Raw genomic sequence first — 27,189 nt, forward strand, 5'->3', positions numbered from 1 at the left:
ACCATGTACTCCAGTCTGGGCTCCTTGGAGGAAGAGCAGGATGAAATGAAATTTCCCTGAAATGTAAACTCACAGTTTGAAGTGGGTTTCAAATCTGGGTTTATTTCAAGGAAGTGGATTAGAATAAACCAAGACTGGATGGTTTGGACATCACAATTGATCTTGGTTGATTCCTAATCTCTCTTGGAAGTGGAATTTTTCCAGTGCGTGGGCAAGGGAGAAAGGAGCACACGTTTCTGAGGCTAAGGCCATTTCCTAAAAGAGAATAGTGTGAAAATGGAAGCTGTTTGTGTTTACTTGCTCTTTGTCCACATTACATAGCTTCCTTTCATGCAAGGTATTAGCATGATCATTCAGGGTCATAAATGGGTTGTTCAGACTGATTACTTCCTCCATGCACCATCGCAGTGCAACCTGCTGGCCATTTGTGAGAAATCCATGATGTAGTCTCAAAAGATGTGACTTTCATCCCAGATTTCTCTCTCTCTCTCTCTCTCTTTTTTTTTTTTTGAATTATTTTCAATTTTATTGAAACATAAAGAAGAAGAAAGTACAGTATCATATTTCTTTAAGCAAGTACTAAAGAGGAAACGTTCTAAATATGTTAACAGTTCTAAGAAAGTTTGGCAGCAATGATCGACATTTGATTACGCCTGATCAACACTTGGTTACCCTTATTACAATGAATACATAAAGCTTCACAAATCAAATCCAGACATTAGGAAGAAATGATGTCCTTGTCGGATATTAAAGTTTATAAAGTGATCCCAAATTAACATAAATTAACATTAACATCCCAGATTTCTCACAAATGGCCAACAGGTGGCACTGCATAAAAGTGCATGAAGGAAGTAGTTAGTCTGAGTGACCCATTTACAAGTGCTAATATCTTGCATGAAAGGGAATTACGTAGTCTGGACAAAAAGCAGGTAAACACAAAACAACTTCCATTTTCAAATGGCATATTCCGTCATCTGGAAATAGCCTAGGAGACATCCCATGGGATCAACATTTAGCCACTGTTCTATGCAATATCTGAACCTGCTCACACAGTTAGGTATAACAAGCTGATCTACGTCAACCCTGTAGGCACTTACCCATTTTATCAGAAAACCCAATAGTATCTCAAACATTCTAAGCAGCAAAGAATCTCCAGGCTGCAATGCAGACAAATCTCTTATATGGTCAAACTGCCATGATACTATTACATCTGAAAGCTTCCTTTGACACATGAAAATTACCAAGCTTTTGTTCGTTATTGTCTCTAAACTGCCCAATCAGAACAAAAGGTTCCACAGACTGGAAATACACCTATGATTTTCACAAGACACAAATACTTATTTTATCAGAGTGCAAAAAACAAAACAGAACAAGTTGGACTGAGCTGCTGCAATCAAGGTTGTGTATGTTCTGTACAGAAATTGGTATCTGGAGAAGATGTCAGACTTCTGAACATAATTTGGGAAATTTGCCTTCTACTCACTGGGATAGGGCCACAGCTCAGTAGAAGAGCATCTGCTTTGCATGCAGAAGGTAACAGGTTAAATTCTTGGCATCGCCAGGTAAGACTCAGAAATATCCATACCTAAAACTGGAGAGTATATACCAGTCAATGCAGACAATACTGAGCTACACCAACAGTCTGACTCAGTAGAAGGCGGCTTCCTATGTAATATCTAATAGCAACCCAGATTATCATCTTTCCTCCCATTGATTGCTATGCAGAGGTACTATCTTGCTGTGGGGCAGGAAACATAGGGAGCTGCCTTATCCCGAGTCAGACCATTGGTCCATCTAGCTCAGTATTGTCTACACTAACTGGCAGCAGCTCTTCAAAACTTCAGGCAGGAGTCTCTCTCAGCCCTACCTGGAGATGCTGCCAAGGACTGAACCTTGGACCTTCTGTATGCAAGCAGATGCTCTACCACTGAGCTATGGGCCCAATCACCTAAGGGGAGTATCTTGCCACAGACAGCACACATGCAATCACCCATCCAAATGCAAAGCAAGGTGAACTCTGCTTGGCAATGTGGACACTACCACAAGCCTAGCTCTCGATCAAAATGCAACCAAAGAGAACCTCTGGAACTTGCACCTAAAATGGCCTCTGTTAACATTTCCTTGTCACAAAGTGATTGGGAAGATTTCAAAGCACTAAATTCTCTGGAAAAACACATTGAACCATAGTTCTGAATGTAATGTTGTCTCTGTGGCATAGTCAAGAGTTATTCCGTCTGTAATAGCATGACTGCCCTTCTCCGAGACCTTCTTTTGCTAAGGTAATGGCTCTTAGGACTACAGCACTAATAGGCAGGAAACAGACTGACACCAGAGAAGGCCGTTCAGAAGAGATATCTATTAAAGCTTTTAGAACTGCACTCAGGTTCCACAGAGAGCACTCCCTAATCTGAGGATGCCTGTATAAAAGTGACAGCTCCTGAGAACTTGATAGCACAAAGACAGGAAGAGAAAAAACGAAAGCATATAGGACCGACAACTAAATTTGTATGTCATCGCTGATTTAGCCACCGATTATCAAAAGTCCCATCTTAGTACACTAGTTGCTTTTAAATCAGAAATTTCTTTTTCCATAACCCTTGCATATTAATAAGAATTTAGGATAGGCATAAGAAAACATGCTCATAAACATGCCAGGAGTGAATAATTTCAGCAATATTTCTCTTGTAATGCCCATACAAAGTAATCTTGTCGTGGATCATTGGTAGTTTCATCTTAATGCAAATCACCAGAATTTTTATATAGTCCATAAGTCCATGTCCCTAGTTTTAAGCTTCGAAGACTAACAACATTAATCTTTTGAAATAGACATATTAATTGGACCATTCTTTTCTTCTACACAATAGGACTTGTCCCGTGTCTGCATTTATTTCCATTCTTTCCTTTGCTTTGACCAGAGAAGAAAGAGTTTTAATTCCTCTTTTTCAGGAATATAAGCAGCAAGCTGTACTGAGTGTTCAATCATGCTCACTACTGGAGAAAAAAATTACTTTTGAGTTCCATTTTCTTAATCAAATAGGAATGTTTGAAAAGAATAAAAAGATTGAGGGGTTTTTAAATCCTCTCTCAAGTTATTTTTCTGTGAAACCTGAACTGACATCAAACTTAAGGGAGGGAAAAGAAATGTAACTGCCACCACGTATTTCTTTAGCAGAATGTTAATAATGATGTATTGCACATTGTATATTTTATTGCATATATATACAAATTTAGGACATATTTACAAAATACTGTATCTAGGTGTCCGACATCAGAATAAGCAGCAAGAAGTACACACCTCTTGTCCTCTTAAGAATACATCCACTATTCTAGGGTTTCTCACACATGGGTGCCCGGATGGCCTCTGACCATTGTGGCTGTGGATGATAGAGGTTACGACCCAACCAAGGTTCCTAATCTTTGGTCTGATCCAGCAGGCTTCTTCTAACATTCATGTGTCCCATCTCCCCAATTGACTTCATCAACCATATGGACAGACAAAAGGGCCAGCTGAAGAAGTTCCCTGCCAGCATGTACTGCAGTGGCCACATAACTTCACATTCTGTTGCACCGTAATGGCCCAGTGCAGAGGTCACAATGCTCAGCACTGAAATACATCGTCTACATCCAAACTGGACTGCTGAAATTCACTCTATATAAAAGACAGCTCAAAACTCATAGCTCATTCAAAATACAGCTGGCAGAATGGGAGCCACGTGATATAAAAATTCTTTGCCAGTTACACTGGCTGTCAATATTTTAAAAAAACAACACCACACCTTTAAAGTCTGAAACAGGCAGGGACCAGGTGAGCTGCAGAACTCCGGCCCTCTAGCTGTTGGACTACAACTCCCATCATCCCCAGTCAGTGGCCAATAGTCAGGGGTGATGAGAGTTGCAGTCCAACATCTGCAGAAGTGCAGCAGCCCTTCCTTAAGGAAAGCCGTGAACCTACCTAAGCCTTAAGACTGGTATCTCAGGTATGCCATTGACCCAGATTCAATTGTTAAGAATCTCCCCAAGCAGATCCAGAAATCACCCAATTCTCTTGCTTTTAAATGGGACTTAAAGACCTTCTTAGTCTATAGGGCTTTTAACTACTGATATGGACTCCTATGGTTTTCTATGAATTGCTCTGATCGTTTTGCTGTGACGGTTGTTTTAATGGATCATTGCATTTTATTTCCATTTTGCACACTACCTTGTGAAAATGACACTCTTAAAGGTGGAATAGAAATTTTTAAAAAACCCAACAACCGTACAATAAAATATATGCTGAACTGGACTTCCTAACTGCAGGACACAGAAAGGCAGGGCGAAAGGAAATGGTGACGGTAGGACTGGAGATGACACTCATACCATGCAAAATATGTTATAGCTAGCCCAGAACTATCTCCTTAGGACCGTATTTGCAAAAGGACCATCATTAAGGGCCAGTGTGGGTTGGTAAATAGGATAGTGACAATATCAATCCTACAGCGAGGCAGACTGAAAGCCAAACCTCTGCCATGACCCAGCATCTGGGAACCCCCACAAGGTAAACTGTTTACAGGCTGAGAACTGATGACCCAGATTCCAGATAACCCCATGCCACTGAGACCGCCACCCCAGGAAAATCAAGGAGACACAAGCTGGTGCCTCACCCATGACCCAAGGACACATTCTTGTCTTCAACTTCCAATTCTAGGGAGTCCCCTGAGAACCTAGCAGAAGCTCCCTGCTATCATTGGAACCAGAACCTAAAAGATGAAGCAAGGTCCCTTTAAGACACAGAGCCTTCCCTAGGGAAGGGGGAGAGTCAATTCCTCCTGCTTGTGCAGCGGCCATAAGAACTGGCAGTCTTTTTCAGGAAACTGCTGGAGCAGCATTCCATTAGTCTTGCATTATCCTTCTCCTGTGATCCTGCTTGGCACTAGCTGTGGTGCTGACTCCCTGTACTGGAAGGTGTCCAAGGTCCATGGCACTTCTGGATCCCTTCATTGGTGGAGGCCTTGGCTTGGCCCAGAACAGGATAGCCTTGGATCTAAACCACCACCATGGCCACCAATAAGAGCAAGAGCCCTTCTTCGGCTGCCATGGCAGCTGAAGGAGGAGGGCTATTTCTCTTGCTGGCAGCTTAAGGCTCTGCAGAATGTTGTGTTGTGCCTGCCTTGAGCAGACAGCATGGAAATGAGTCAGAGATGTCATCATTTATTTATTTAACTTATATAACACCGGCTCAGGGCAATCCACAATCAAGCAGTGGCTCAGGATGGTTCATAGTCATGCCAAGCTTCGCAACTTTAAAAAAAAATTATATATATATATATATATATATATATATATATATATATATATATATATATATATATATCTTGGCACCAGCTCAAATATTTGCAGTTCACAATCAATTGTGAAATGCCCACTGAATCAAAATTTGGGCTGGTTCGAGGCAGTTCACAATCAATTATGCCAGGCCGCCCTTGACAAATTTTATTTAGAGCTTGGCATCAGCCCAGAGCCAGACAATGTACCATTGACAAAGTTACTGGACTTTATTTATTTGTTACATTTATATCCCGTTCTTCCCAAAAGGCTCAGAGCGGCTTACTAATAATAATCTTATCCCAAAAGGGCTCACAATTTTTAAAAAATCAAACAACTTTCTGGGGGCCCCAGAAGGTTCTTGGTCCTCCTGAGGCTGATGGAGGGGCCTCCCTGGTTGCCTCTCCCTCTGCTGCAGCCTTATTATCCATCTTGATCATCATATTGAGAGAGAAGGGGAGGTTGTCAGGAGCACTGGGCAGAAACTCACTCCACATCGTCCTCCAAGGGTCGGTCACACACACAACACAGAAGCACATTCAACTCGTCAAGAAGGATCAATGAAAGTCCAGGCTGGGAGAGGCTGTCGTGAACAGACACCGAATCTAACATGGAGAAGTCCCAAGATGAAGGAGTCATGACCACTGAGCTGGACACCGGGGCTCTCGAGGTGAAATGATTGTGACCCCTGAGCCTGACTCTGACCGAGAGGACTCACAGAATAAGGCAAGCTTCAAGGGGCCCTCAGCCCCACCAATGGAAGTGCCAGCACCTGCTGACCCCACTCAACACATCCTTGCCTCTGTCCTCTGAGTCAGAAGATGAACCTGAAGCACCTCAGTCTCAACCAGCAGCCACCCAGCGATGCCACAGCCACAGTGATTAAGAAATAGGGTGCTGCTCCTTTAAGACATCCCAGGCTTGTGTGGGGCTGCAGTGCTGGCTCTGTATTTAAGTTTGCCTCCACCATTTGTTGAAGCAACTTCCTTGTGGATGTGTGCTACCCTGTTCCCACTTCCTGTTCTTAACCTCCCTGGCTCCTGCCCCGTGGCTTGTTTTTGGACTTCAACTGATCTTTGGCTTCTGACCCTTTGCCTCTTTCGGCTCTGACATGCCTGCTCCTACTGGACCGATCTTTGGCTCCTGACCTCCTGCTTGTTTGGCTTGGCCTCGCCTGCTCCTGTAGTGTGCTTCCTGCCACACCCAACCTGCCCAGGTACGACAGCGACTACCACTTCAGGCTCTCAGATCTGCTATTCCACAACTGACTGAAAGACATACTTCTCCTCTCTGTTCTAGGCTCCACTCATCCTCTTCAATATCTCCCTCCTCTTTGCTAAATTTGTTGTGGGCCAACTTGGGGCTGGTCCTTGATTCTGGTACAGGAAATGGTGGGGGTGGGGAGGCCCAGGCCCTGGCGGGTGAGGGGAAGTGGCCCCAGCGGCCTCTATTTGCCCACTTAGCAATCAATCAAACAAACCAACTTTACTTGGGCCTTTAACCAGCATAAGATAAAACATAAAAATAGTAGTGTTAAAAACAATCTATGCCTGAGGGAAACAGAAGTGTAAAGTTCAAATTGAAAACTATAGAATGTTATAGAATTAAAATATGAAAATAAATGCATAAAGGCAAAGAAGTTTAAAAAGCCTAAAACTAAAGCGTATAAAGCTATAGAAAGGTTAGGATTGGAATTAAAATTTGATTAAAATAAGAAAATATTTGTTTATATGATTATTTGATAAAACTGTATAAATGGGTAGGAGAGGTGGCATTGCAAGTATGAACTATGTTGGGCCTAAATAGTTCTTGCTGGCAGTCAGATCCTGGCGAATTTTGCACGCTTCCGTGCAGAACTTGCCAGTGTTATATGTTGTAATAGGGTTGTAGTCAGAGAATAGTAGGGAGACCTAGAATTGTCTTGTATGGCCTGGGAACCTTGCAAGTAACAGGAGAATGAGGGTACTGTGGGTGTCTCTATTAAATAGGCAGTGTAAGATGTGCTTAGTGGTTTCAGCTTGCCCAGCATCGTATCTATCTATCTATCTATCTATCTATCTATCTATCTATCTATCTATCACATTTATATACCACCCAAACTTACGTCTCTGGGCAGTTATGAGCACAGACATTCCAGGAAGGGGATCTTCTTGTATCTTCCACCTAACACGGATGAAGGGAGGCCAAGTTGAAGGCTCTTCTGTGGCTAGGGGTCTCTAGCTGCATTAGATATGCAGCCGGTGCTGCTACATACCTTAGGCTTTCAGAGATAGGGAGATTTGGAGCTCTTCCTAGGTCAGTTTGGCAGTCTGTATCCATTATGAACTGTTTGAGAAGTGTCCTGACCTGCTCGTATCCCAGGGAAAGAGTGCAGGGAGGGGTGATAGATTCTCCAGCAGCATTCTCTTCCAGATAGATTGGTATCCATCCTCCATCATTAGAGTTAGGCCCATTGGGAAGAAGAATATTCTTAGCCAGAAATTTAGTACGGACAGCCATACTCTGGCCTCCACTTTCACCAGGCCTGCCTCCAGTTGTAAACCAGCACTGGCAACACAAAGGGATTCCTAGAATAATGCTCTGAGGCATTTAGACTGGACACGCTCCATAAGGGTGGTGCTGGAGAAGGGGCCCAGCTGGGCTCCATAGAGAAGCTTCCAATAGTTTAAGGGCTGCAGGTATAGAATAGCCTCCTTTTGACTGGCAGCAGCGCTCCACTGGGCTTTGGGGGCAACACATCTGCTGTGGGCCTTCCTGGTGCCAGATGCATGGAAGACCACCCTGCCAAGTATTTGAAGCATGAGACCTGCTTCATTGTGTTCCCATTTATGCACCAGGAGTGTGTCTTTGGTCTCCTGGCAAAGGCCATGACTTATTTCCTGGCAAAGGCTAATTTATTTCCAAATTCTCCTCTTTACAGTATTGAGCAAGGGTCCTAGAGAGTCCTAAGTTCTATGGGGGTCCTAGACAGAATTGCCACGTCATCTGCATATAGCAGGATGGAAAAATGTTTCTCTACCAGCTTGCGGGGATGGAAGTCCAAGTTGTTTAGGTACATCATGGCGTTTATGCAGAAGTGGAATAGAAGCAGGGCAGGTATCACTGTTCCCTCTAAGGTATGCACATGTGTGTGCGCGCTCACAAGTTTTTGGATGTCCACTCAGTTCACTTTTTATCCCACTCAGGTTGAATCAGGTAGGCCCCATTCTGAATGCATCTGGGCACATAGTGCCTTGATACTGCCGCCCAGAACAAAATTCAATCCACACAGAAGAAAAAAAATTAGAGAGACCACTGGCGGGTATGCCATTTTGTTTGATGCCCTTACAAGTGGGGATGGCGCTTGACAAATGACCTTGGGAAGGTTTCCTTCGGACCTAGGTTTCCAGAGACTATTACGTAATGGATGACACTCATTTTGTTCCTGGCCCAGAAGGTAAATTTGGATGGGGTAGATTCTTACCACCTTCGCCCTCATGGTCGTCATGAAAGGCACCTCATGCTCTGCCCTTCTAGCTTGGACCAGTAAACTGCTTGGTGCCAAGCGGGACTTGCCAAACCGAGGAGCAACCGCTGCCACCTCCTGCTCTTCAGTCTCCTCAGGATATTCTTCTACTTTGTGGGAGTGTAAGGACGAAGAGCTGGGCCAGGATTCCTCTCGCACACACCTGAGCTTTTTCTTTTTGGATACTTTGTGGGACCTCTTTGTTTTCTCCTGTTGATCTCTTGCATGAATAACCGTAGGTCATAGATTCCCTCAACTTGCCACACTTCTCTCTCCTCTTATGTTTTTCACACAGTTCAATGTCAAGGTGCAGGTCAACTGGGTCATTTTTTTTTTAATTGCTTGCTGCCTAGGAGCACCTCAGGCACAAGCAGGCCAGCCACTGCACCAGAAAGGCAGCCTCTTCTTCTTGGCAGGCAGGGATTGCTTTTTGGGCCCACAGGAGCCCAGGCAGCCACTGGGCTGCAGAGGATGCACTTAGTGGTGGACACTGTGGTAGGCAACCTAAATGGGCTTCTCTTTAACCCCTTTACAGCTAACATATCTGGAACAGAAACAAGGCTGCCTGGATCAAACGAAGATTGTATTAAATAACTCTCCCTCTGAATATCCTAGTCTAGATGCCATGGTTAAGTTTCTGGGATTTGTCAAGCCCTGCATTACGCTATGCAGAGTAGTTCAAGAAAACTGAGGGAGTTTAGCCATGTGGTAGTCCTTCTGCAGGCGCGTAACAATGATAGGGCAAGGGGAGACAGTTGTCTGGGGGCCCCACTGCCTGGAGGGGCACCCCAGGGGCACCTCACGTGACTCCCCATTGCCCCCTGCCCAGCCCCATAGCCTCTCAGCCACTTGCCCTCTTCGCCGTCTCTCCTGCTTGTTCTGCTGGCCCGCAATCGAAGCAGCAGCCCAGCGGCAAAGAGCTCCTTTTCTCCCGCCTCTCAGCTGATCGGCGGGTGGGCGGGGCTTCCACGGAGGCCTCCGTGTAGGCCGCAGTGAAGCCTGAACTCGAGTAGGGCCCAAGCAAGCCAGGAAGGAGGAGGCAGCCTGCGTGTTCTCTGCAGCAGAAGACTCCTTGCTGCCCTGCTTAACCCAGACCAGCATTTGCCAGGTAGAATGTGAACTCCTTTTTGTGGTTACCTTTCCCGCCCCCCGCCCCCCATATATAGGGATCTGCTTGCCATAGGGCTTGGATATGGGGCGGGGGGAGGGACCGAGAAGTCTCTGAATATTTATTTTGAAACAGCTTGGAAAATTTGCTGACTTAAAAAAAACTATCTAAAAAGTCCTATAAGTGGCTTGTTTCATGGCAGAAAATTGCAAAAACTTCTGGAACAGTATTTTATTAATTTTATTTATTCATTCATTCATTTATAAATGCACTTATGTTCAAGTTGTTTTGCAACCCAGAAGGTCTGAGTGAGAACTGTGAAGCATGTGTGGTGCTTTTATTTTATTTTTCTTGTGTGTGAACTGCTCCCCAATAACTTGCAGGGACTTCAGGGTAAATCTGGCCAACATGTGAATGCAGCACCTCCATTCCAGAGGAGATGTGTCTTAAAGGGCTTTAAAAGCCTCCTGTGAAAAACCTCCTGCAATCAAACTTGACTGAATTTGTTCAGAATTCTGAGAAAACAAACATAGGTTCACCCTGCATGGTTGAAAGTCTCCTTTACTAATCTGCAGCAAGGGGCCCATTTTAATAATTCATCTTTCTAGTGTGTTCTAGGCATTAAAAGTAATACAAATGTATAGTACTCAATGTATATCACTATATATTGTGACATGTGCGTGTGTGTATTCAGTGAAATGTATTTGCAGGCAGCATACTTATTTTGGAATATCAGACTTAAATCCTTGGGGGCCTGGGGTGTGCGGAGGCCCTGGACTTTGAGGCGCTGGGGGCCCATTTTAAAATCTTGTCTCTGGGCCCACTCCAACCTTGCTACGCCCCTGTCCTTCTGTCAAGTCTTGGCTTACTTGTGAAAGGAAGAGTCTCTCTGAGGCCATTCAGCCTACTGTCATGTTTCATGGAGGCTGACTGTAGTTAGCTCTGGATTCAGCCAGCAATACAGATGCATCTTGCCCTGAGTAGTGTGTTTTGATTGTGGTCCCAGGAAACCAGCTGAACAGAATGCTAAGGCTTTGCAAATGAGGAGTGCCATCCAAATAAATTATTCACTCTGTGCACTGTATTTTCCTCTGACTCCATGAATTAACCAAAACACAGGCTTGGTCCAAAACCAATTGAAATCAAATAGGAGGTTTTCTTCCATAAAGTGTAACAACAAAAGCCTGATTCAGAATCAATTTAAATTAAAAAGACTCATTCCAGAGAGACCAGTTTGGATCACAATTTTAATAATGGCAACAGCAAAGGAAGGGAGGGGAGAGGAAAGAGAGAGAGAAAGGAATGTGAAATGCATGACACTAAGGGTTGTAACTGAAGAGGCCACCACCGGAACGCTAAAATCATAATAGGACTTTTCCGCAATGCTTTAGAGCATTGCCTATTTGAAAGTTGGAAAATGTTTTCCAGGATTAAATGTCTTAACATGCCCAAGCAAGAAATACTGCTATGATTCATCTCTAATCTCCAAAGAGCCTAATAAAAGCCACGGTGAACCACAACTAGCAGGACCCAGGCTCAAATCCCCACTCCGTCACGAAGCTCATTGGGTGACCTTAGACCAGTCACTACCTTTCAGCCTACCTCACAGGCTTGTTGAGAAAATAAAATGATGTGTGCCCCCTGAACTCCTAGGGAGAACCGCAGAACACATTATTTTCAAGCCGAGGTTTAAATGTCCTTTCCCAATTACCATAACAATCACAACTGTTTCAGAGGGCCTGTAACAATTATACATTAGGGACGTGCACGGAAGCATAAAGTGTAACAATTATACATTAGGGACGTGTGCATGCACGCGACAGCGCAACATGCGCGCACCCGTGCCCAGTGCGTTAACAGGCATGTCAGATACTTCCGGTTATATCTGGTAAATGGGGGCACCAGGGTGGCAAGGAGGTACTCTGCCGCCACGATGGACTTTAGAAAAAAGGAGCACCGACAGGAAGAGTGGAGAGAGGGATAAGTGCACCCTTCCCTGCTCTTAAAGCAGCACCCACCCCCGCAATCGGACCACCCCCGCTTGGTTCTGTGCACATCCCTATTATGCATGACACTGCCACTCAGTGGAAGAGCACATGCTTTGCATGAAGAAGATGCCAGGTTCAATCGCTGGCATCTATGATTAAGAAGAATTGTATGTAACACAGAAAGTCTCCCTGAAGCCTTGGAGAGCCACTGCCAACTGAAGCAGACAATACTAGCTACATGGACCAATAGCTATAGGAACACAGGCAGCTGCCATATACCGAGTCAGACCATTGGTCCATCTAGCTCAGTACACAGACCAGCAGGAGTTCCTCACAAACTGGGGGACTGGGCGACAAAATGGCAAATGTGGTTCAATGTTGGCAAGTGCAAAGTGATGCACATTGGAGCAAAAAACACCAGCTTCACATATACGCTGATGGGATCTGAGCTGTCGGTGACGGGCCAGGAGAGAGATCTTGGGGTTGTGGTGGACAGCTCATTGAAAGTCTCGTCTCAGTGCATGGCAGCTGTGAAAGGGGCTAATTCCATGCTAGGAATCATTAGGAAGGGGATTGAAAATAAAACTGCTAATATTATAATGCCCTTATACAAATCTATGGTGCGGCCACATCTGGAGTACGGCGTACAGCTTTGGTCACCATATCTTAAGGAGGATATTGTAGAACTGGAAAAGGTACAGAAGAGGGCAACCGAGATGATCAGGGGCCTGGAGCACCTTCCTTTTGAGGCTAGGCTACAGCATTTGGGGCTCTTTACCTTCTCCAGCCTCAGAGGCACAATGCCTCTCAATACCAGTTGCAGGGGAGCAACAGCAGGAGAGAGGGCATGCACAAAGCTCTTTCTTGCCCGTGGGCTCCCCAGAGGCATCTGGTGGGCCACTGTGTGGAACATGATGCTGGACTAGATAGGCCTTGTGCCTAATCCAGCAGGGCTGTTCTTATGTGTCTCAGCCGTTTCTTGGAGATGCCAGGGCCTCAGTTTAACTGGGCAAAGAGGTACTTTTTAAGGTAGTGGCTTTCTTATATTTAGTAGGAGGAGAACAACTGTGCCTATTAAATCCCAGCACAGTCCAGTGGTGATGTCTACCTTGGGTTGTTGTTTTTAGATTTTGAGCCCTTTAGGGACAGGTATTATTTTCAAGCCTCAGTTTAAGTTTCCTTTCCCAATTACCATAACAATCACAACTGTTTAAAGAGGACCTGTAACAATTATACATGTCACTGTCACTCAGTCGAAGAGCACATGTTTTGCATGCAGAAGATGCCAGGTTCAATCACTGGCATCTATGATTAAGAAGAATCGCATGCTTATTCTTTTTCTATGTAAGCTGCTTTGAGAATGTTTTTGTTGTTGTTGAAAAGCAGAATACATCCACTTTTAATTCTGTTTTAATCATGTTTCCTATTTTACCTTGCTGTTTTGTTTTTATGTTTGTTTTATTATTTTATTTCATATTTTATACCGCCTGATATGTACATCTCCGGGCACTGTACAAAATTCAATACAAAAAAGTAAGAAAAGATTAAAAATCCACAGGACACAATAAAAACAATCTCAAAACAACTTATTAAGACAAATCATTAAAATTAATTCCAGTTAAAAGCCTGTGAGAACAGATACTGTACATCTTGAGGGTCTTCCTAAAAACAAACCAAGAAGGAGATGCTCCTATTTCAAAAGGGAGCATATTCCAAAGCCCTGGGGCAGTTCTTATTATGGTTTTATGATTTTATTTTGTTTTGGTGTAAGGCACCTCGAGCATTAGTGTGGAGCATAGTAGGATATAAATATTTTAAATATAAATAATAATTAAAATGAAATAAGATGGCCCTTTCTGATGAGCGACGATTTTGATGCAGTGCAGGGCACCTCAGTATGAGGTCATGTGGTCCATTAAACCAAATGAGCCACAGAATAAAAATGGCATGTAGAAATAGATGTTTTACTATTGCAAATATTTATATACTACTTTCAACCAAGGTTTTCAAAGTGGTTCACCTAGAAAAATAATATATAAAAATAAAGATGGCTGCTTTCTTCAGTTAACTGTTAACTGAGGGGTAAGGTGTTGACAAACAATTCAACTATACTGTGAGCACAAAGGACTTTGAAATGTGCAGGGAATCAGACTCTAAGTCCTGGTATCACTTGTGCAATCCAATGTGCAAACACAGAAGATGCAGCCTTATACAGTTATCGGAGTCATGTAATTGGCCCCTCTAGTCCAGCACTTTCTATCTGGACAGTAGCGCTCCCAAATCTCAGGCATGGATGTTTCCCAGCCTTGCAATCTGCTCCTTTAACCAGAGATTCCAGGGATAAATCCAAGGACTTATACATGCAAAGTGCTTCCTCTATGATCTAGCTATGGTGCCGTCAAGTATGGAAGCCTGTGCACAAGCTTACACACAAGATGTTCTTGGTTATGAAAAACTAGTTGGTTTGTCTTTTTCAATTGGTTTCAAAATCTGAGATAGCAGCCATTAAAACAGGGCTGCACATCTTCAGCCCTCCTCCAGATGTTGGACTACAACTCCCATCAGCCCTGATGATGTTGCTGGGGGTTATGGGAGTTGTAGTCCAACAGCTGGAGGGCCAAACCTGTTCAGCCCGGTTTTTAAATTCCTGCACTAGTTGGGGACCTACCAGGAGCCTAAAGCAGGTGCGGAGGGGGGGCGGGAGGGGGGAGTGCTTTTAAAGTAGAAGCTGCAGAGAAAGGCAAGTGGCAAGTCATCTGGCTCCAGTACTTTGGGAGGAATGAAGAGGACATTGCTTTTAATGCACCCACCTGGGTCCCAGGGGAGGGGGAGGGGGAGGGGGAGAGTGCAGTGAAAGGAGAAGTCCTTCAGGCACGTCAGAACTCAAACAGAGTTCAGCAATTGAGAGGACAGAATCCCTCGAGTTGCTGCGGAACTCAGTCACTTTATTGATTTAACATGAGCCCCTGGTGGCGCAGTGGTAAAACTGCCGCCCTGTAACCAGAAGGTTGCAAGTTCGATCCTGACCAGGGGCTCAAGGTTGACTCAGACTTCCATCCTTCTGAGGTCGGTAAAATGAGTACCCAGAATGTTGGGGGCAATATGCTAAATCATTGTAAACCGCTTAGAGAGCTTCGGCTATAGAGCGGTACTATTGCTAGCCAACCCCCGCACAGAGCATCTGTGCCGCACTTTAAGGCCTGCTGCTTCCCCCTCCCTCTTCTTCCTCCCCCAGTCTCTCCTCTCTTCCCCTTCCCTCGGACCCGCGCTCTCCAGCCCTCCTCCCTTCCCGTTCCTCCCCCAACACAGAGCCCCGACGGGCAGCCAAGAAAGCCCCCCCCGCAATTTTCTCTACCTCCCGCCCGCCCGCTGCCTGCCGCCGCCTTTCTCCCCCCCCCACCCGCGGCCGCCTTTCTCTCCCCCCGCCCACTCTCCCCCCGCCTCCCAAAAAGCTGTGGCTTTTCTCTCCCCCCCGCCCGCCGCCTTTCCCCCCCCAACCACCGCCTTTCTCTCCCCCCCGCCCACGGCCCGCCCCTGCCGCTTTTCTCTCCCCCCCGCCGCTGCCGCTTTTCTCTCCCCCCCTGCCGCCGCCTTTCTCTTCCCCCACCCACGGCCCACTGCTGCCGCTTTTCTCTCCCCCCCCGCCCACTGCCGCTTTTCTCCGCCCGTCGGCTGGCCACCACCGGCACTTTCACTTCGGAACTCTCGCAGCGTGTCGTGTCGCGAGAGTTCCGCCGCCAAATCCTGGGCACGCATGTCCCAAGAGAATTCAATATATAGATATGTCCTTTTTATTTTATTTTTTAAAAGGTTAACAAAGGAACATTTTCAGTACAATCGTACAGTGCCCTCTCTCCCACCATTTCCAAGAATCCTTTATATGGTGCAACAACCAAGTATCTGAGGGTGCCTGTTTTTCCTGTTGGGACAGCATTAACTGACCCACTGATAATGATATACCAGTGCAGAAGCTTCCATGATCCACCCTGACCACTGGTTCAGCAACTCATCCATGCTATAAAACCTTGATGCAGGTCTTTGGTGCCATCATGTGGCAATCCTCAGAAACTGCAGCTTTACATAACCAATCAGAACAAAACTGAACCATTGTATAAATATTCATTTAATGTTTGAATTTCTCCGATTAATTGAGTCAGCCCAAGTTCAACCTGGTTAATTAGCTACCATTTCTTGAGGGGGTGGGGGGAATCCATCTGCCTATTGCTCAAGATTAGGGCACTTATATTTTCCATCAGCCAAAGCCCAACTTGTCTTTATTTTAGGTTACTTGGCTTACTTCCTTGAGTCACCTGATCCTACGACTTCTCTGGCTCTTTATGCTGCGAAATTGCTAAGAATATCATAACCCTGCTGGAACAACCCCAAAATACATCTAGTCAGACATTCTCTTTCCCACAATAGTCAACCAGATGCCTCTGGGAAACCCACACACTTTCTGCAATTGTGTGAGCTGTTGTGCGAGGAGCCAGTTGGTGAGCAGTCCTACCTCACTGCAGACTTAAATCAGCCTTGTGGGTCTGTTATTTAAGGTCCCACCTTCTACCTGGAGGACAAAATCCTACCGTTTCATTTTGGAGTGCACTCTGTTCATCCGCACAGGATTCATTCAAGCCCCTGCTTTCCATCCCCACGTCTAACCACACCAGTTTAGCCATGCAAATGGCCAGTGTGCATACATGATGGCGTCCAAAATGGCCACTGCCAGTGCAGGAAGGGCCAAAAAGGTCCCCAAACTGCCCTTTTAAGATGGGGGAGGCCAGCAGGGGGAGAGGGAACTGCTGGAGGAATCCCCCCGTCCATGGCATCACCCCGAGACCGCTGAAGGCAGTAATTTCTTTTTAAAATCCTGCCCCCCACCAAGCCGGGCCCAAACCAGTTTGGACTCAAGCCGGACCGGGGCCTGGCTTGCCATGCACAAAACCGGACCCAATTCGGCTCGAACCAAACTGGGTTTCCAGTTTTCTGCACACCCCTACTCATAGGATCATCTAGGTTTGGTGTGCTGTGGAAGAACCAGGTGGCTTCCATTTGCCCTGCCTCCTTCCAACCAAACAATGCCCCCCTGGCTCCTTGCTTCCTTGTAGATGGAGCACAAGAGATCAATATCCCTGTTACAAAGTAGCACAATCCGTGATGCTCAAGTTTAGCAACTGTGGGCAGCTTATCCAATATATCACTGCAACAAATGGTGGGCCAGAATGTCAGGTGAGCTCTCCCTCTCTTTTTCACTCACAACTTTCTATTTCTTGTCAGAAACAGAAATATCTTGCAACTCAGGCACAATCATCATGAACATACAAAGTCCAGACCAAACAATTTTGTTACAGGGAAATTGCAGCACAGAATCTACCTCATTCAGCTTGCCAATTACTTTAAGAGGGTCTGGGTGAGTTGAATCAAACAATCTACATGATTGCATGAAAATACACGTATATGACGGCAGGATGCACATTCAGCACAAGAATGGCAGGAATTTCCCATCTTAAGGATTAATGTACTAGAATGTAAGTTGTACGGTCAGGTTGTTAAGGATTTTTTTTCCCCTTGTAAGCACAAAAGATGAAACAATTTTGTATTCACTGCCTTCCAATAGACAAAAATCACAGAACACACCAGGCAAACGGCACTTATGTCTTTCTAGTTTTTTTTTCTTTCCGCCTTGAGCACTGTAATGCTTTTAAGCACCATGACTGATAGCCTCTATAGATACCATTCATTTCCCTTGCCAGATACTCTATCTGCTGGTTTAATGCCTCCCTCTTTGCAGCTTCAGGAGCCTTCCTTGTCGATCCTTCAACAGATGAAGCATCTTCATTCTCAGTAATTAATTCTGGGTAGCACAGCCGGAATGTCTAGGTATCAGCATGACTGATGGTCTTCTTACCATGAAACATAAAATATGGCCTCTAGAACAAATTCTTGGAGCTGCTTCATAACAGTAGGAATCTGTTTTATAAGATCCAAGTAAAACATGTGGATACTCACCTTAAGTGCCGCAGCGGGGAAATGCTTGACTAACAAGCAGAAAGTTGCCAGTTCAAATCCCCACTGCTACTATATCGGGCAGCAGCAATATAGGAAGATGCTGAAAGGCATCATCTCATATTGCATGGGAGGAGGCCATGGTCAACCCCTCCTCTATTCTACCAAAAGAAAACCACAGGGTTCTGTGGGCGCCAGACTCGAAATCGACTTGACGGCACACTTTAAAACATGTGGATGCTTTCTGGGAGATCCTTAGAAACAAGAGGGAATTTGGCCACTTTAGGAACATGCATTTTTCTGTCCCTAGTCAATTCAACAGAACATTTATTTTATTTATTTTTTACATTTATATCCCGCTCTCCCTCCAAGGAGCCCAGAGCGGTGTACTACATACTTAAGTTTCTCTTTCACAACAGCCCCGTGAAGTAGGTTAGGCTGAGAGAGACGTGACTGGCCCAGAGTCACCCAGCAAGTCTCATGGCTGAATGGGGATTTGAACTCGGGTCTCCCCAGTCCTAGTCCAGCACTCTAACCACTACACCACGCTGGCACCACTACACATCCCTCCCAGTGGCTATTACTGGTGTCTTCCTTGTGATTATTTTTAGATTGTGAGTCCCTTTGGGGACAGGGAACCTTCTTTTTATTATTCTTTTTCCTATGTAAACCACTTTGAGAACTTTTCTTGCTGAAAAACAGCTTCTTCTTCATCACCATCATCTCCTTCTTCACTCAGCACAAATACCCGACTTTATAAATGGGCCTTAGTGCTTTTGCCTCAATACAATCTTATCTTTCCGATCTGCTACCAAAAAGGGGGGGAATACAGATATTCTTAATTCTGAAAAACCCAAATTCTACACTTTTGCAAACCAATCTGTCAATACAATATAATTCACACAGGCCAATCCATATAATGTACATTAACTCCAGCACTGGCAGAGCCATCATAGTGTGAATGGGTCTGGATAATATGGGTCGCTGCACTTAAGGGGCCTTGCGCCCCAGCCATGCCCCCAACGTCAGACATTGGGCGTGGTTTTGCCTGCTGCGTCTGATGTCAGACTCTGACAGGACTACAGAGCATGGGGGGGGGCATAGCGGTGAGTACCCAGGCCGCCGCTGGTCTCCCTCCGCACCTGAACTGCAGAATTGGGGGGTCTGATTACAGAATTTCAGATTCAGCACGAGCTGCGTCACATTCAAGCTCTCTCTTTTTCTGAACCTTTCTTCTGTATCCTACAAAGAATTGTTTCCTTAAGAATACAGAATGTTGAGGTATTGGCATTAAGAGACTAAAGAGACCTCCCAAAAATGAATAATCTATTTCTTTATAAGAACAGCCCTGTTAGATCAGGCCCAAGGTCCATCTAGTCCAGCATCCTGCTCCACACAGTGACCCACCAGAGGCCTCTGGGAAGCCCACAGGCAAGAGATGAGGGCATGCCCTCTCTCTTGTTGTTGTGGCTCCCTTGCAACTGATATTGAGAGGCATCGTGCCTCTGAGGCTGGAGGTGGCCTATAGCCACTAGATTAGTAGCCATTGATAATCCTGTCCTCTTCTCACAGGAAGACTTGTGCAGACAAAGAACCATAGATTTAGAGCAGGGGGTCCCAATCCTGGATCCCCAAATGCTGATGGACTACAACTCATATCAATAATATACCCTTACTCCTGTCACGCTCATTAGTGAATTGCTCACCTAACATAGGCAAGTACAAACATAACCACTTGTTTATCGGGGCATAGCATGTGCTTTGCATACAGAAAGTCCCTGGTATCTACTGTCAGGCCTGGAGAAGTCTGAAACTTTGGAGAACTGCTACCAGTCAGTGCAGACAATACTGTGTTAGATGGAGCAAGGTCAGACTCAGAATAAGGCAGCTTCCTCTGTTCACCTTCAAAAATGCTTCTTGCAATAAAAAGTTAAAATAAAGTTAAAATAAATAAAATAAAGTTAATTTAAAAATAAAAATGTTAAAAAGTTAATTTAAAAAATAATTTAAAAATAAAATAAAATAAAAATAAAATAAAAAATAATTTTAAAATAAAAAGTTAATTTTAAAAACTTTTAAATAACCTTTAAAAATTAGTGATGGTGCTTAACACAGATTAGATGGTAAATGGTTCAATTTCTACTAATGTAAAAGTCTGCTCCAGTTACTAATAGTTTATTCAGTTCTACACATCCAAAAGATATGAAGAATTAAGCATTATGTTTAATCATCATTATTGGTTTCTGAACAATACCATCTCTACTGCATGGTGTTAAAAATGGTTGGGTTAAATGACTTATCAACACAAATTCAAAAGCACTCCTAGGTAATGACCAGGATCAATCCATTTAAACTCTTACTTCTTAAGGCGTGCCAATTATTTTAATTAAAAAAGTAAACATTTATTATATTGAGAAACCCATGTTAATAATTGATATAACTAATTTAGGTCTACCTGAAGAGCAGCAGATCCTCATCAACAAAGCATGCTTTGTTTATACACCTCCCTCGAGCATCAACACTCCCCTGTGGTTTCCAAGATAGCAGACATTAATCTAAGAGTAATGTATAAAAATAAGTATGCAAAGCTGGGCACTCTGTGTTTTGTCCCTGTTGTCTAGCACACACATTAAGATTTCCATCAGTTTTCTTCTCACAAAAAATTAAATTCAAACTGCACACAGGAGAAGTGCTGTTATACAATTTTATGGTGCGGCCAGATTTGGAATACTGTTTACTAGGAACGTACACAAGCAATTTGCAGCAAACCGGTCTGCCATGAACCAAGCCAGTTCGAGTGGCTCAACTGAAAACCGGACCGGTCTTCAGGAAGGTCGGCTGATCCACGATTGAACCTCTCTGTGGCAGACCAGTTCACTGCAGTTCGAGGGACTATGCTGGTAAAGGGGAATCTGGTGAGCAAAGCGGAATCCTTGAAAAGGCTTTTAAGGGGTGGATGGGCGAGGCAGTGAGATGGCACCTTTAAAAGTAGATGAAAGGGGCTTACCGGTCCAGTGGCGGCCACGGTTCTGGTACTCAGTGCATGTGTAGTGCTACCCCCAGCAGCAGGCCCGCGTAGCAGTGGCATGGGTCTAGAACTGACCTGGACTCTGCATATGCAGAGGTCATTTCTGACCTCTAAGGTCAACCCTGACCACCATATTACTGAACGGAGCTGTTTTAAGGTTCTTTTGATTTAAAAAAATTTCCCCTGTGATTTTTCACAGAAAATCAGTAAAATTGGGGGCTTAGCGGGGCATTGCTGGACAGAGCATAGTAGAGCATAGTAAAGGTAAAGTGTGCCCTCAAGTCGATTTCGACTCCTGGTGCCCACAGAGCCCTGTGGTTTTCTTTTGTTAGAATACAGGAGGGCTTTACCATTGCCTCCTCCCATGCAGTATGAGATGATGCCTTTCAGCATCTTCCTATATCACTGCTGCCCGATTGAGAACCAGCGGGGATTCGAACCAGCAACCTTCTGCTTGTTAGTCAAGCATTTCCCTGCTGCACCACTTAAGGTGAGGCAGAGCATGGTACAACACTTTATTTCTATTTTTTTCTGCCTTTTTTCCTGCCTTTTTTTCACCTCCAGGAACCTAAACACACACACCATTCCCATTGCCTCGAGGTCTCATTATCCATGGTTTTGTTATCCGCGGAAATTGGTGAGAGAGGAACTCCCATGGATAATAAGGGCCACCTGGGAAAGGTACAGAGAAGGGCAACCAAAATTATCAGGGGGCTAGAACATCTTCCTTACATGGTAAGGCTACAACACTTGGGGCTTTTTTGTTTAGAAAAAAGGCACCCAAGGAGATATATGACAAGAGACCTATAAAATTATGCATGGTGTGGAGAAAAATAAACTGTTCTCCCTCTCTCACAACAGGGGTCATCCTGTGAAAGTGACTGCCAGGAAATTTAGGACTGTCAACAGGAAGTACTTTTTCACACAGTGCATAATTAATCTATAGCATTCTCTGCCACAGGACGTGGCAATGGCCATTAGCTTGGATGCCTTTAATAAGGGCTTAGACAAATTCATGGAGGACAAGTCTATCAATGGCTACTAGTCCCAATGGCTACAGGCTACCTCCATGTTCAGAAGCAGGATGCCTCTGAATACCAGTTGCAGTGAACAACAGGAGAGAGGCATGCCTTCATCTCCTGGTTGTGTGGCTTCCCAAGGCATCTGATGGGCCACTGTGTGAAACAGGATTCTGGACTAGATAGGCCTTCAGCCTGATCCAGAAAAGCTCTTCTTATGAATTTAACCCAAATTAGAGTTCCCCGTTACTATATTCTGCAAGACTAGAGGATCTCTCCATGACAGAAGAGACAAAGAGCACTAAAGTATCTCCCTGTTGTCATGTACTAAAATACACAACTGAAAGGAAAGAAATAAACACCACTTGTCTGTGTGATGAGCCAATCCTATGTAAAAAGAAGCCAGAATCATAAAGCATGTGAATGAACAACTTTTTAACAAAACAAACTAAGAAAGAAGAAAAGCCTAGGAGGCACAGGGAAATCAAACTACACCCATGCATATCTAGAGGCATCCATGAGAGGAGGGCTGGTCTTGTGGTAGCAAGCATGACTTGTCCCCTTAGCTAAGCAGGGTCCACCCTGGTTGCATATGCATGGGAGACTAGAAGTGTGAGCACTATAAGATATTCCCCTCAGGGGATGGAGCCACTCTGGGAAGAGCAGAAGGTTTCAAGTTCCCTCCCTGGCATCTCCAAGATAGGGCTGAGAGAGATTCTTGCCTGCAACTTTGGAGAAGCCGTTGCCAGTCTATGAAGACAATACTGAGCTAGATAGACCAGTGGTCTGACTCAGTATATGGCAGCTTCCTATGTTTCCTTAAACCAGGGCTGCACAACTTCAGCCCTGCAGCTGGTTTTGTACTACAACTCCCATCATCCCCAGCCACAGTGTCCAACAGACAGGGATGATAGGAGTTGTAGACCAACATCTGCAGGAGGGCCAAAGTTCTGAAGCTCTGCTTTAAACCAAAGCAGATATTGCATCAGCCTTGAAGATCAAGCTTCAGATCTCACTACACCCATGAACAGATTTGGGGGAAGTTAAACAGAGATAATATAATTTAATATGAGATGTTGTGGAAAGGAATAAGACTTTGGAAAGGGACAGCCAGTGGGAGAAGCTGCCACTACTACATTATTTCTTTATTACATTTATATACCACCCCATCCGAAGGCTCCGGGCGGTGCACAGCAAGAACAAAAACCTTATAAAACAAATTTAAGACAGTTCAGAACCATTTAAAACCAATTAAAAATATTTAAGAGCAATTTAAAAACTTTGGAAGGCCAGGCCAAACAAATACTAAACAAATACTTAAGGGCTCTCTTAAAGGCCAACGACGAACTCAAACTGCATATATCTGCTGGGAATGCATTCCACAGGCCAGGAGCAGCTACAGAGAAGGCCTGGTTCTGAGTCGCCACCAGACATACTGGTGGTAACCGGAGACGGACCTCTCCAGATGATCTCAACGTGCAATGGGGATCATACAGAGCTATTTAAGGTAACCCGGACCTAAGCCATTCAGGGCTTTAAAAGGTAATGACCAGCACTTTGTATTTTTCCCTGAAACATGTTGGCAGCCAGTGAAACTATTTGAGGACAGGCATAATATGGGTTACATGCAAGTTTACATGCAGTATGCAAGTATTACATGCAAGTTTACATGCAGTCTCTCCGTGTTATATGCAAGCTGTGTCCACGCAGGTTGAACCCGGCAAGGGGGAAGGGTGTAGCCATTAAGGAAGGGCAGGGAGGGGGTGATGAAGGCAGCGGAGGCTAAAGAGGGAGTGGGGTTGCCAACAAATAAAGCCAAGTCATGGAGTGGCAACGGTGGAGGGGAGAAAGTGGTGGCAGCAGGCAGGTTGGGCAATGCCCAGGAAAGAGGGTGGGGTGCCCACACTAACTGCCCCATGCCACACTCACCATCTGAGGCCACTGCCTCACCTGGCCTCATGGGGGAGCTGCCCCTACACGAGGTGGCCTTAAACAAGCCATTTCTCCTCATCTGCAATATGAGGATAATACTTACTATATGGGGTCACTGTAAAGTTTTCACCAAGATAATTGATGTGAAGAACTATGAATACATAGTAGATGTGAAGAACTATGAACATCAGAAACAACAGACAATGAGATAAAAACAGACTGGAAGAAATGGAGAGCCAAACCATGCAAGATAGAAGCAGGCAGAGCAAAGGGTGCAATGAGACACTTGCCTCCCATTCCTTCAGGAACTGCTGGGCCTCTTCAGGGCCAACAGATTTGTGCCTCCTGAATTCATCTTTCACATACTGATCTCCCAGGGCCTTCAGCTCCAATGGCAGTGCTTGGTGCAGCTGCAGAATCTTCCGGTATAGAGTTCTTACCCGGGAAGCATGCTGGCTTATGCTGCCTGGCATAACCCCCAAGGAATACTTCTGGACTACCAAGTATGGAACTGCTTCTCCGACAGTGTCTGCACTGGGGAAACAATATCAAAGTTGGATGTCAGGCATGAGAGGATAGTGTTTGTCTGTTTATTATATTTGTACAACACCCCAAACTTCCATCTCTGGGTGGTTTACAGCAACATTTTAAAAAACTTAAAACAGAAATAATTAAAACCTTAAAACAATTTAAAACCACAAAGCTAGTTTTAAAACCTGGGTGAATAAGTGTGTCTTCAGAGAGTTCTTAAAAGTTGTCAAGAGATGGAGAGGCTCTTATTTCAGCAGGGAGCACATTCCAGAGTCTTGGGGTGGCAACGGAGAAGGCCCGTCCCTGCATAGCCACCAGACGAGTTGCTGGCAACTGCAGATGAACCTTTCCAGATGATCTCAATGGGCGATGGGGCTCATAGCGAAGAAGACGTTATCTTATTATTTATTTAATTTATTTGACACATTTATATACCGCCCACTACGAAAGTCTCTAGGCAGTTTATGTCAGTCCTGTCCCTAACCAAGAGATGTGAAGGGAGGGGGGGAGTTCAGTGGGGTGGACTGTTCCACACACAAACCTCACAACTCTGCCTTAACCACTCAGTTGCCACTGGCAACCTGGAATTTTCTTTGGGCAACTGGCAGCTTTGCCTTTTTTTTTGCCATAACAATGACTTTAACAGCATTCCTGGCAGCCAGGTAATGCCAATTGCCATCTTTCCACCTCTAGATTGAGGAAGGAAGTGACCCTGCATCATGTCATAGGGGTCACTTCCTGCCTCATTCTAGACCAGGAGTTCATTCCACTTGTGGTCCAAAATGGGACAGTCCAGACACAACTTTACTCTTCCATCTGCTGTTTGTGAACACTAGGCTTTGATGTGGGCTGTATGAGGGACAGGACTGAGTACTGGTAAGATCTTAGTTTGCTCACAGTGCACAACCTGTATTTTACTTATGACCTATCAAACTGGAATTTTAATTTATATTACATTTATAAAGAACTACTTAAAAGTACACTAATGCTCAGGGTGGCTCACAACATTAATAAAACAGATAATAAAATAAAAAATAAATTAAAAAGTTAAGAGACCAGACTAGACCCACACTTAAAAGTTACAGGAGTCAATTACACACACACACCTCAATCTCAATCAGTTTATTACGATCATAGATCAGCACACAACACACACACCCTTAATGGCTGCTACTCCTTAATCTGCATTAGAATTCCTTGGCTGCTGCACATAAAAGATGCAGGGGAAAGGAGAGAAAACTGTCCCTTTTGCACAGTTTACCTGATTAGAGCAACTGATGGGCAGCAATCCTGTGCACATTTACCTACATGTAAACCTCACTAAGCACCGCTGGACTGACTCCCGAGCAAACATACAGCGAAGAGTGGGCTACGAAACACATTAAGGCACTTTGAGCGGCTCGCAATACTGTAGGGGCAAACCGAGGCGTCGCTGTTATTCCGGATTAAACCTCACTTGTATATTTTGAAATACGCCCATAGCAGGCAAGCCCAACCGGGGGGAAGGAGGAGGCTGGGGCTGAATCGGTTTGGGGTCTTCACTTCTTCTACAGAAGGACGTGACCGCGCTTAGGAAGGCGCCGCGCTGGTGGGCTGATTGGTGTTGAAGTGGGAACAAAAGCAGCCTGGATTGAAAGCGGGGAGGAGGGGAAGGAGTCCCAGCAAGGACGCGAGTTAGTTACCTGCCGAGTGCAGGTCAGGTCCAAGGGCAGGTCAAGGGAGAGGGAGGAGGGGGAGCAGCCGCCTCCCGGCTGTGGGTTGGTTAGCAGCCGGACTAGTGAGGCCGGAGCACAGGGAGGCGGTATTACGCCTCGCTCCGCCCCTCCCTTCCATTGCGTCTTTGGCACTGCGGGAGCGAAGGGGCAGCCCAGCAAGGGAAAGAGAGATTTGAATGCAAGCCCTTCCCACGGATTGCTTCGTCAGAGGAGTCGTCACTCTCTTTCTGGCCAGGCGGCCAGGCCCTCCAGCTGTTTTTGAACTACGATTCCCATAATCCCCAACCACAGTGGCCAACAGCTAGGGATTATGGGAATTGGAGGCAAACATCTGCAGGAGGGCCAAAGTTGAGCAGCCTTTACCTGAATATTATTTTTAATGTATATTGAACTGCTACAGCTACTATTTATATACCGCATTTCAGCAAAAGGTTCTCAAAGCGGTATCATATAAAAACAAAATAATAACAATAATGATTAAGAAAAAGGTGGTTGCCTGTCCCCAAATGGCTCATAGTCTGCGAAATAACCTCACAGTCTCTGGGGAAAAGAGTAAGACTCACCCATGGGAGCATCGGCTAGCTCGCTCTTCCAATGAATAAGGGAAAGGTGGCAAACAGCTTCCTCCTATGAATACAGGAAACACCCTGATGGTTGGCCCTTCTTAGTCTCAGCATTCCCCCAATGGCCAAGATGATGCTTTTGCAAACCCAGAATCAGCACCTGAAGGCAATAACCTTCTTCCGCTGTTGCTCCCCAGCAGCTGGTGTTCAGAGGTACACAGCCTCTGGGCCTGGAGGCTCTCTTTAGCCATCGTGGTTCATGGGCCTCTCCTCCATGAATTTGTCTTATCCCCTTTTAAAGTTGTCTGAAGCCCCATTCAGACATTATGTTGTGTGGGCAGACAGCTGTCTGTACACACGTGTTTGTGTGAATGGCTGTACATATGTTCATACTTAAGTGAACTTGGGTACAGACAGTCCCCCTCAACTTTAGGTTACAGAACAGGAACTGTGCCACTGTACATGCATTGAACCTAATGTGAGAATAACTATATAC

General features: G+C 45.0%; 1 protein-coding gene across 2 annotated transcripts in view; it reads right to left on the reverse strand.

Moving 5' to 3' along the window:
* Window positions 1-26,770, reverse strand: part of SDHAF3 (succinate dehydrogenase complex assembly factor 3) — a 42,319-nt gene extending 15,549 nt beyond the window's left edge. The window contains exons 1-2 of one of the 2 annotated variants that reach the window (XM_053266102.1): window positions 26,694-26,770; window positions 24,175-24,418 (exon numbers count right to left, since the gene is read on the reverse strand). In XM_053266102.1, coding sequence (XP_053122077.1) covers window positions 24,175-24,357 — 183 coding nt within the window. In that variant the 5' untranslated portion in view covers window positions 24,358-24,418; window positions 26,694-26,770. Of the gene's footprint in view, window positions 1-24,174; window positions 24,419-26,097; window positions 26,292-26,693 lie in introns of those variants that run through there. The other variant, XM_053266101.1, reaches the window with a different exon arrangement.
* Window positions 26,771-27,189: the final 419 nt, after the last annotated feature.

This window comes from Hemicordylus capensis, chromosome 6, assembly GCF_027244095.1.
Source record: "Hemicordylus capensis ecotype Gifberg chromosome 6, rHemCap1.1.pri, whole genome shotgun sequence".
Taxonomy (NCBI): Eukaryota; Metazoa; Chordata; class Lepidosauria; order Squamata; family Cordylidae; genus Hemicordylus; species Hemicordylus capensis.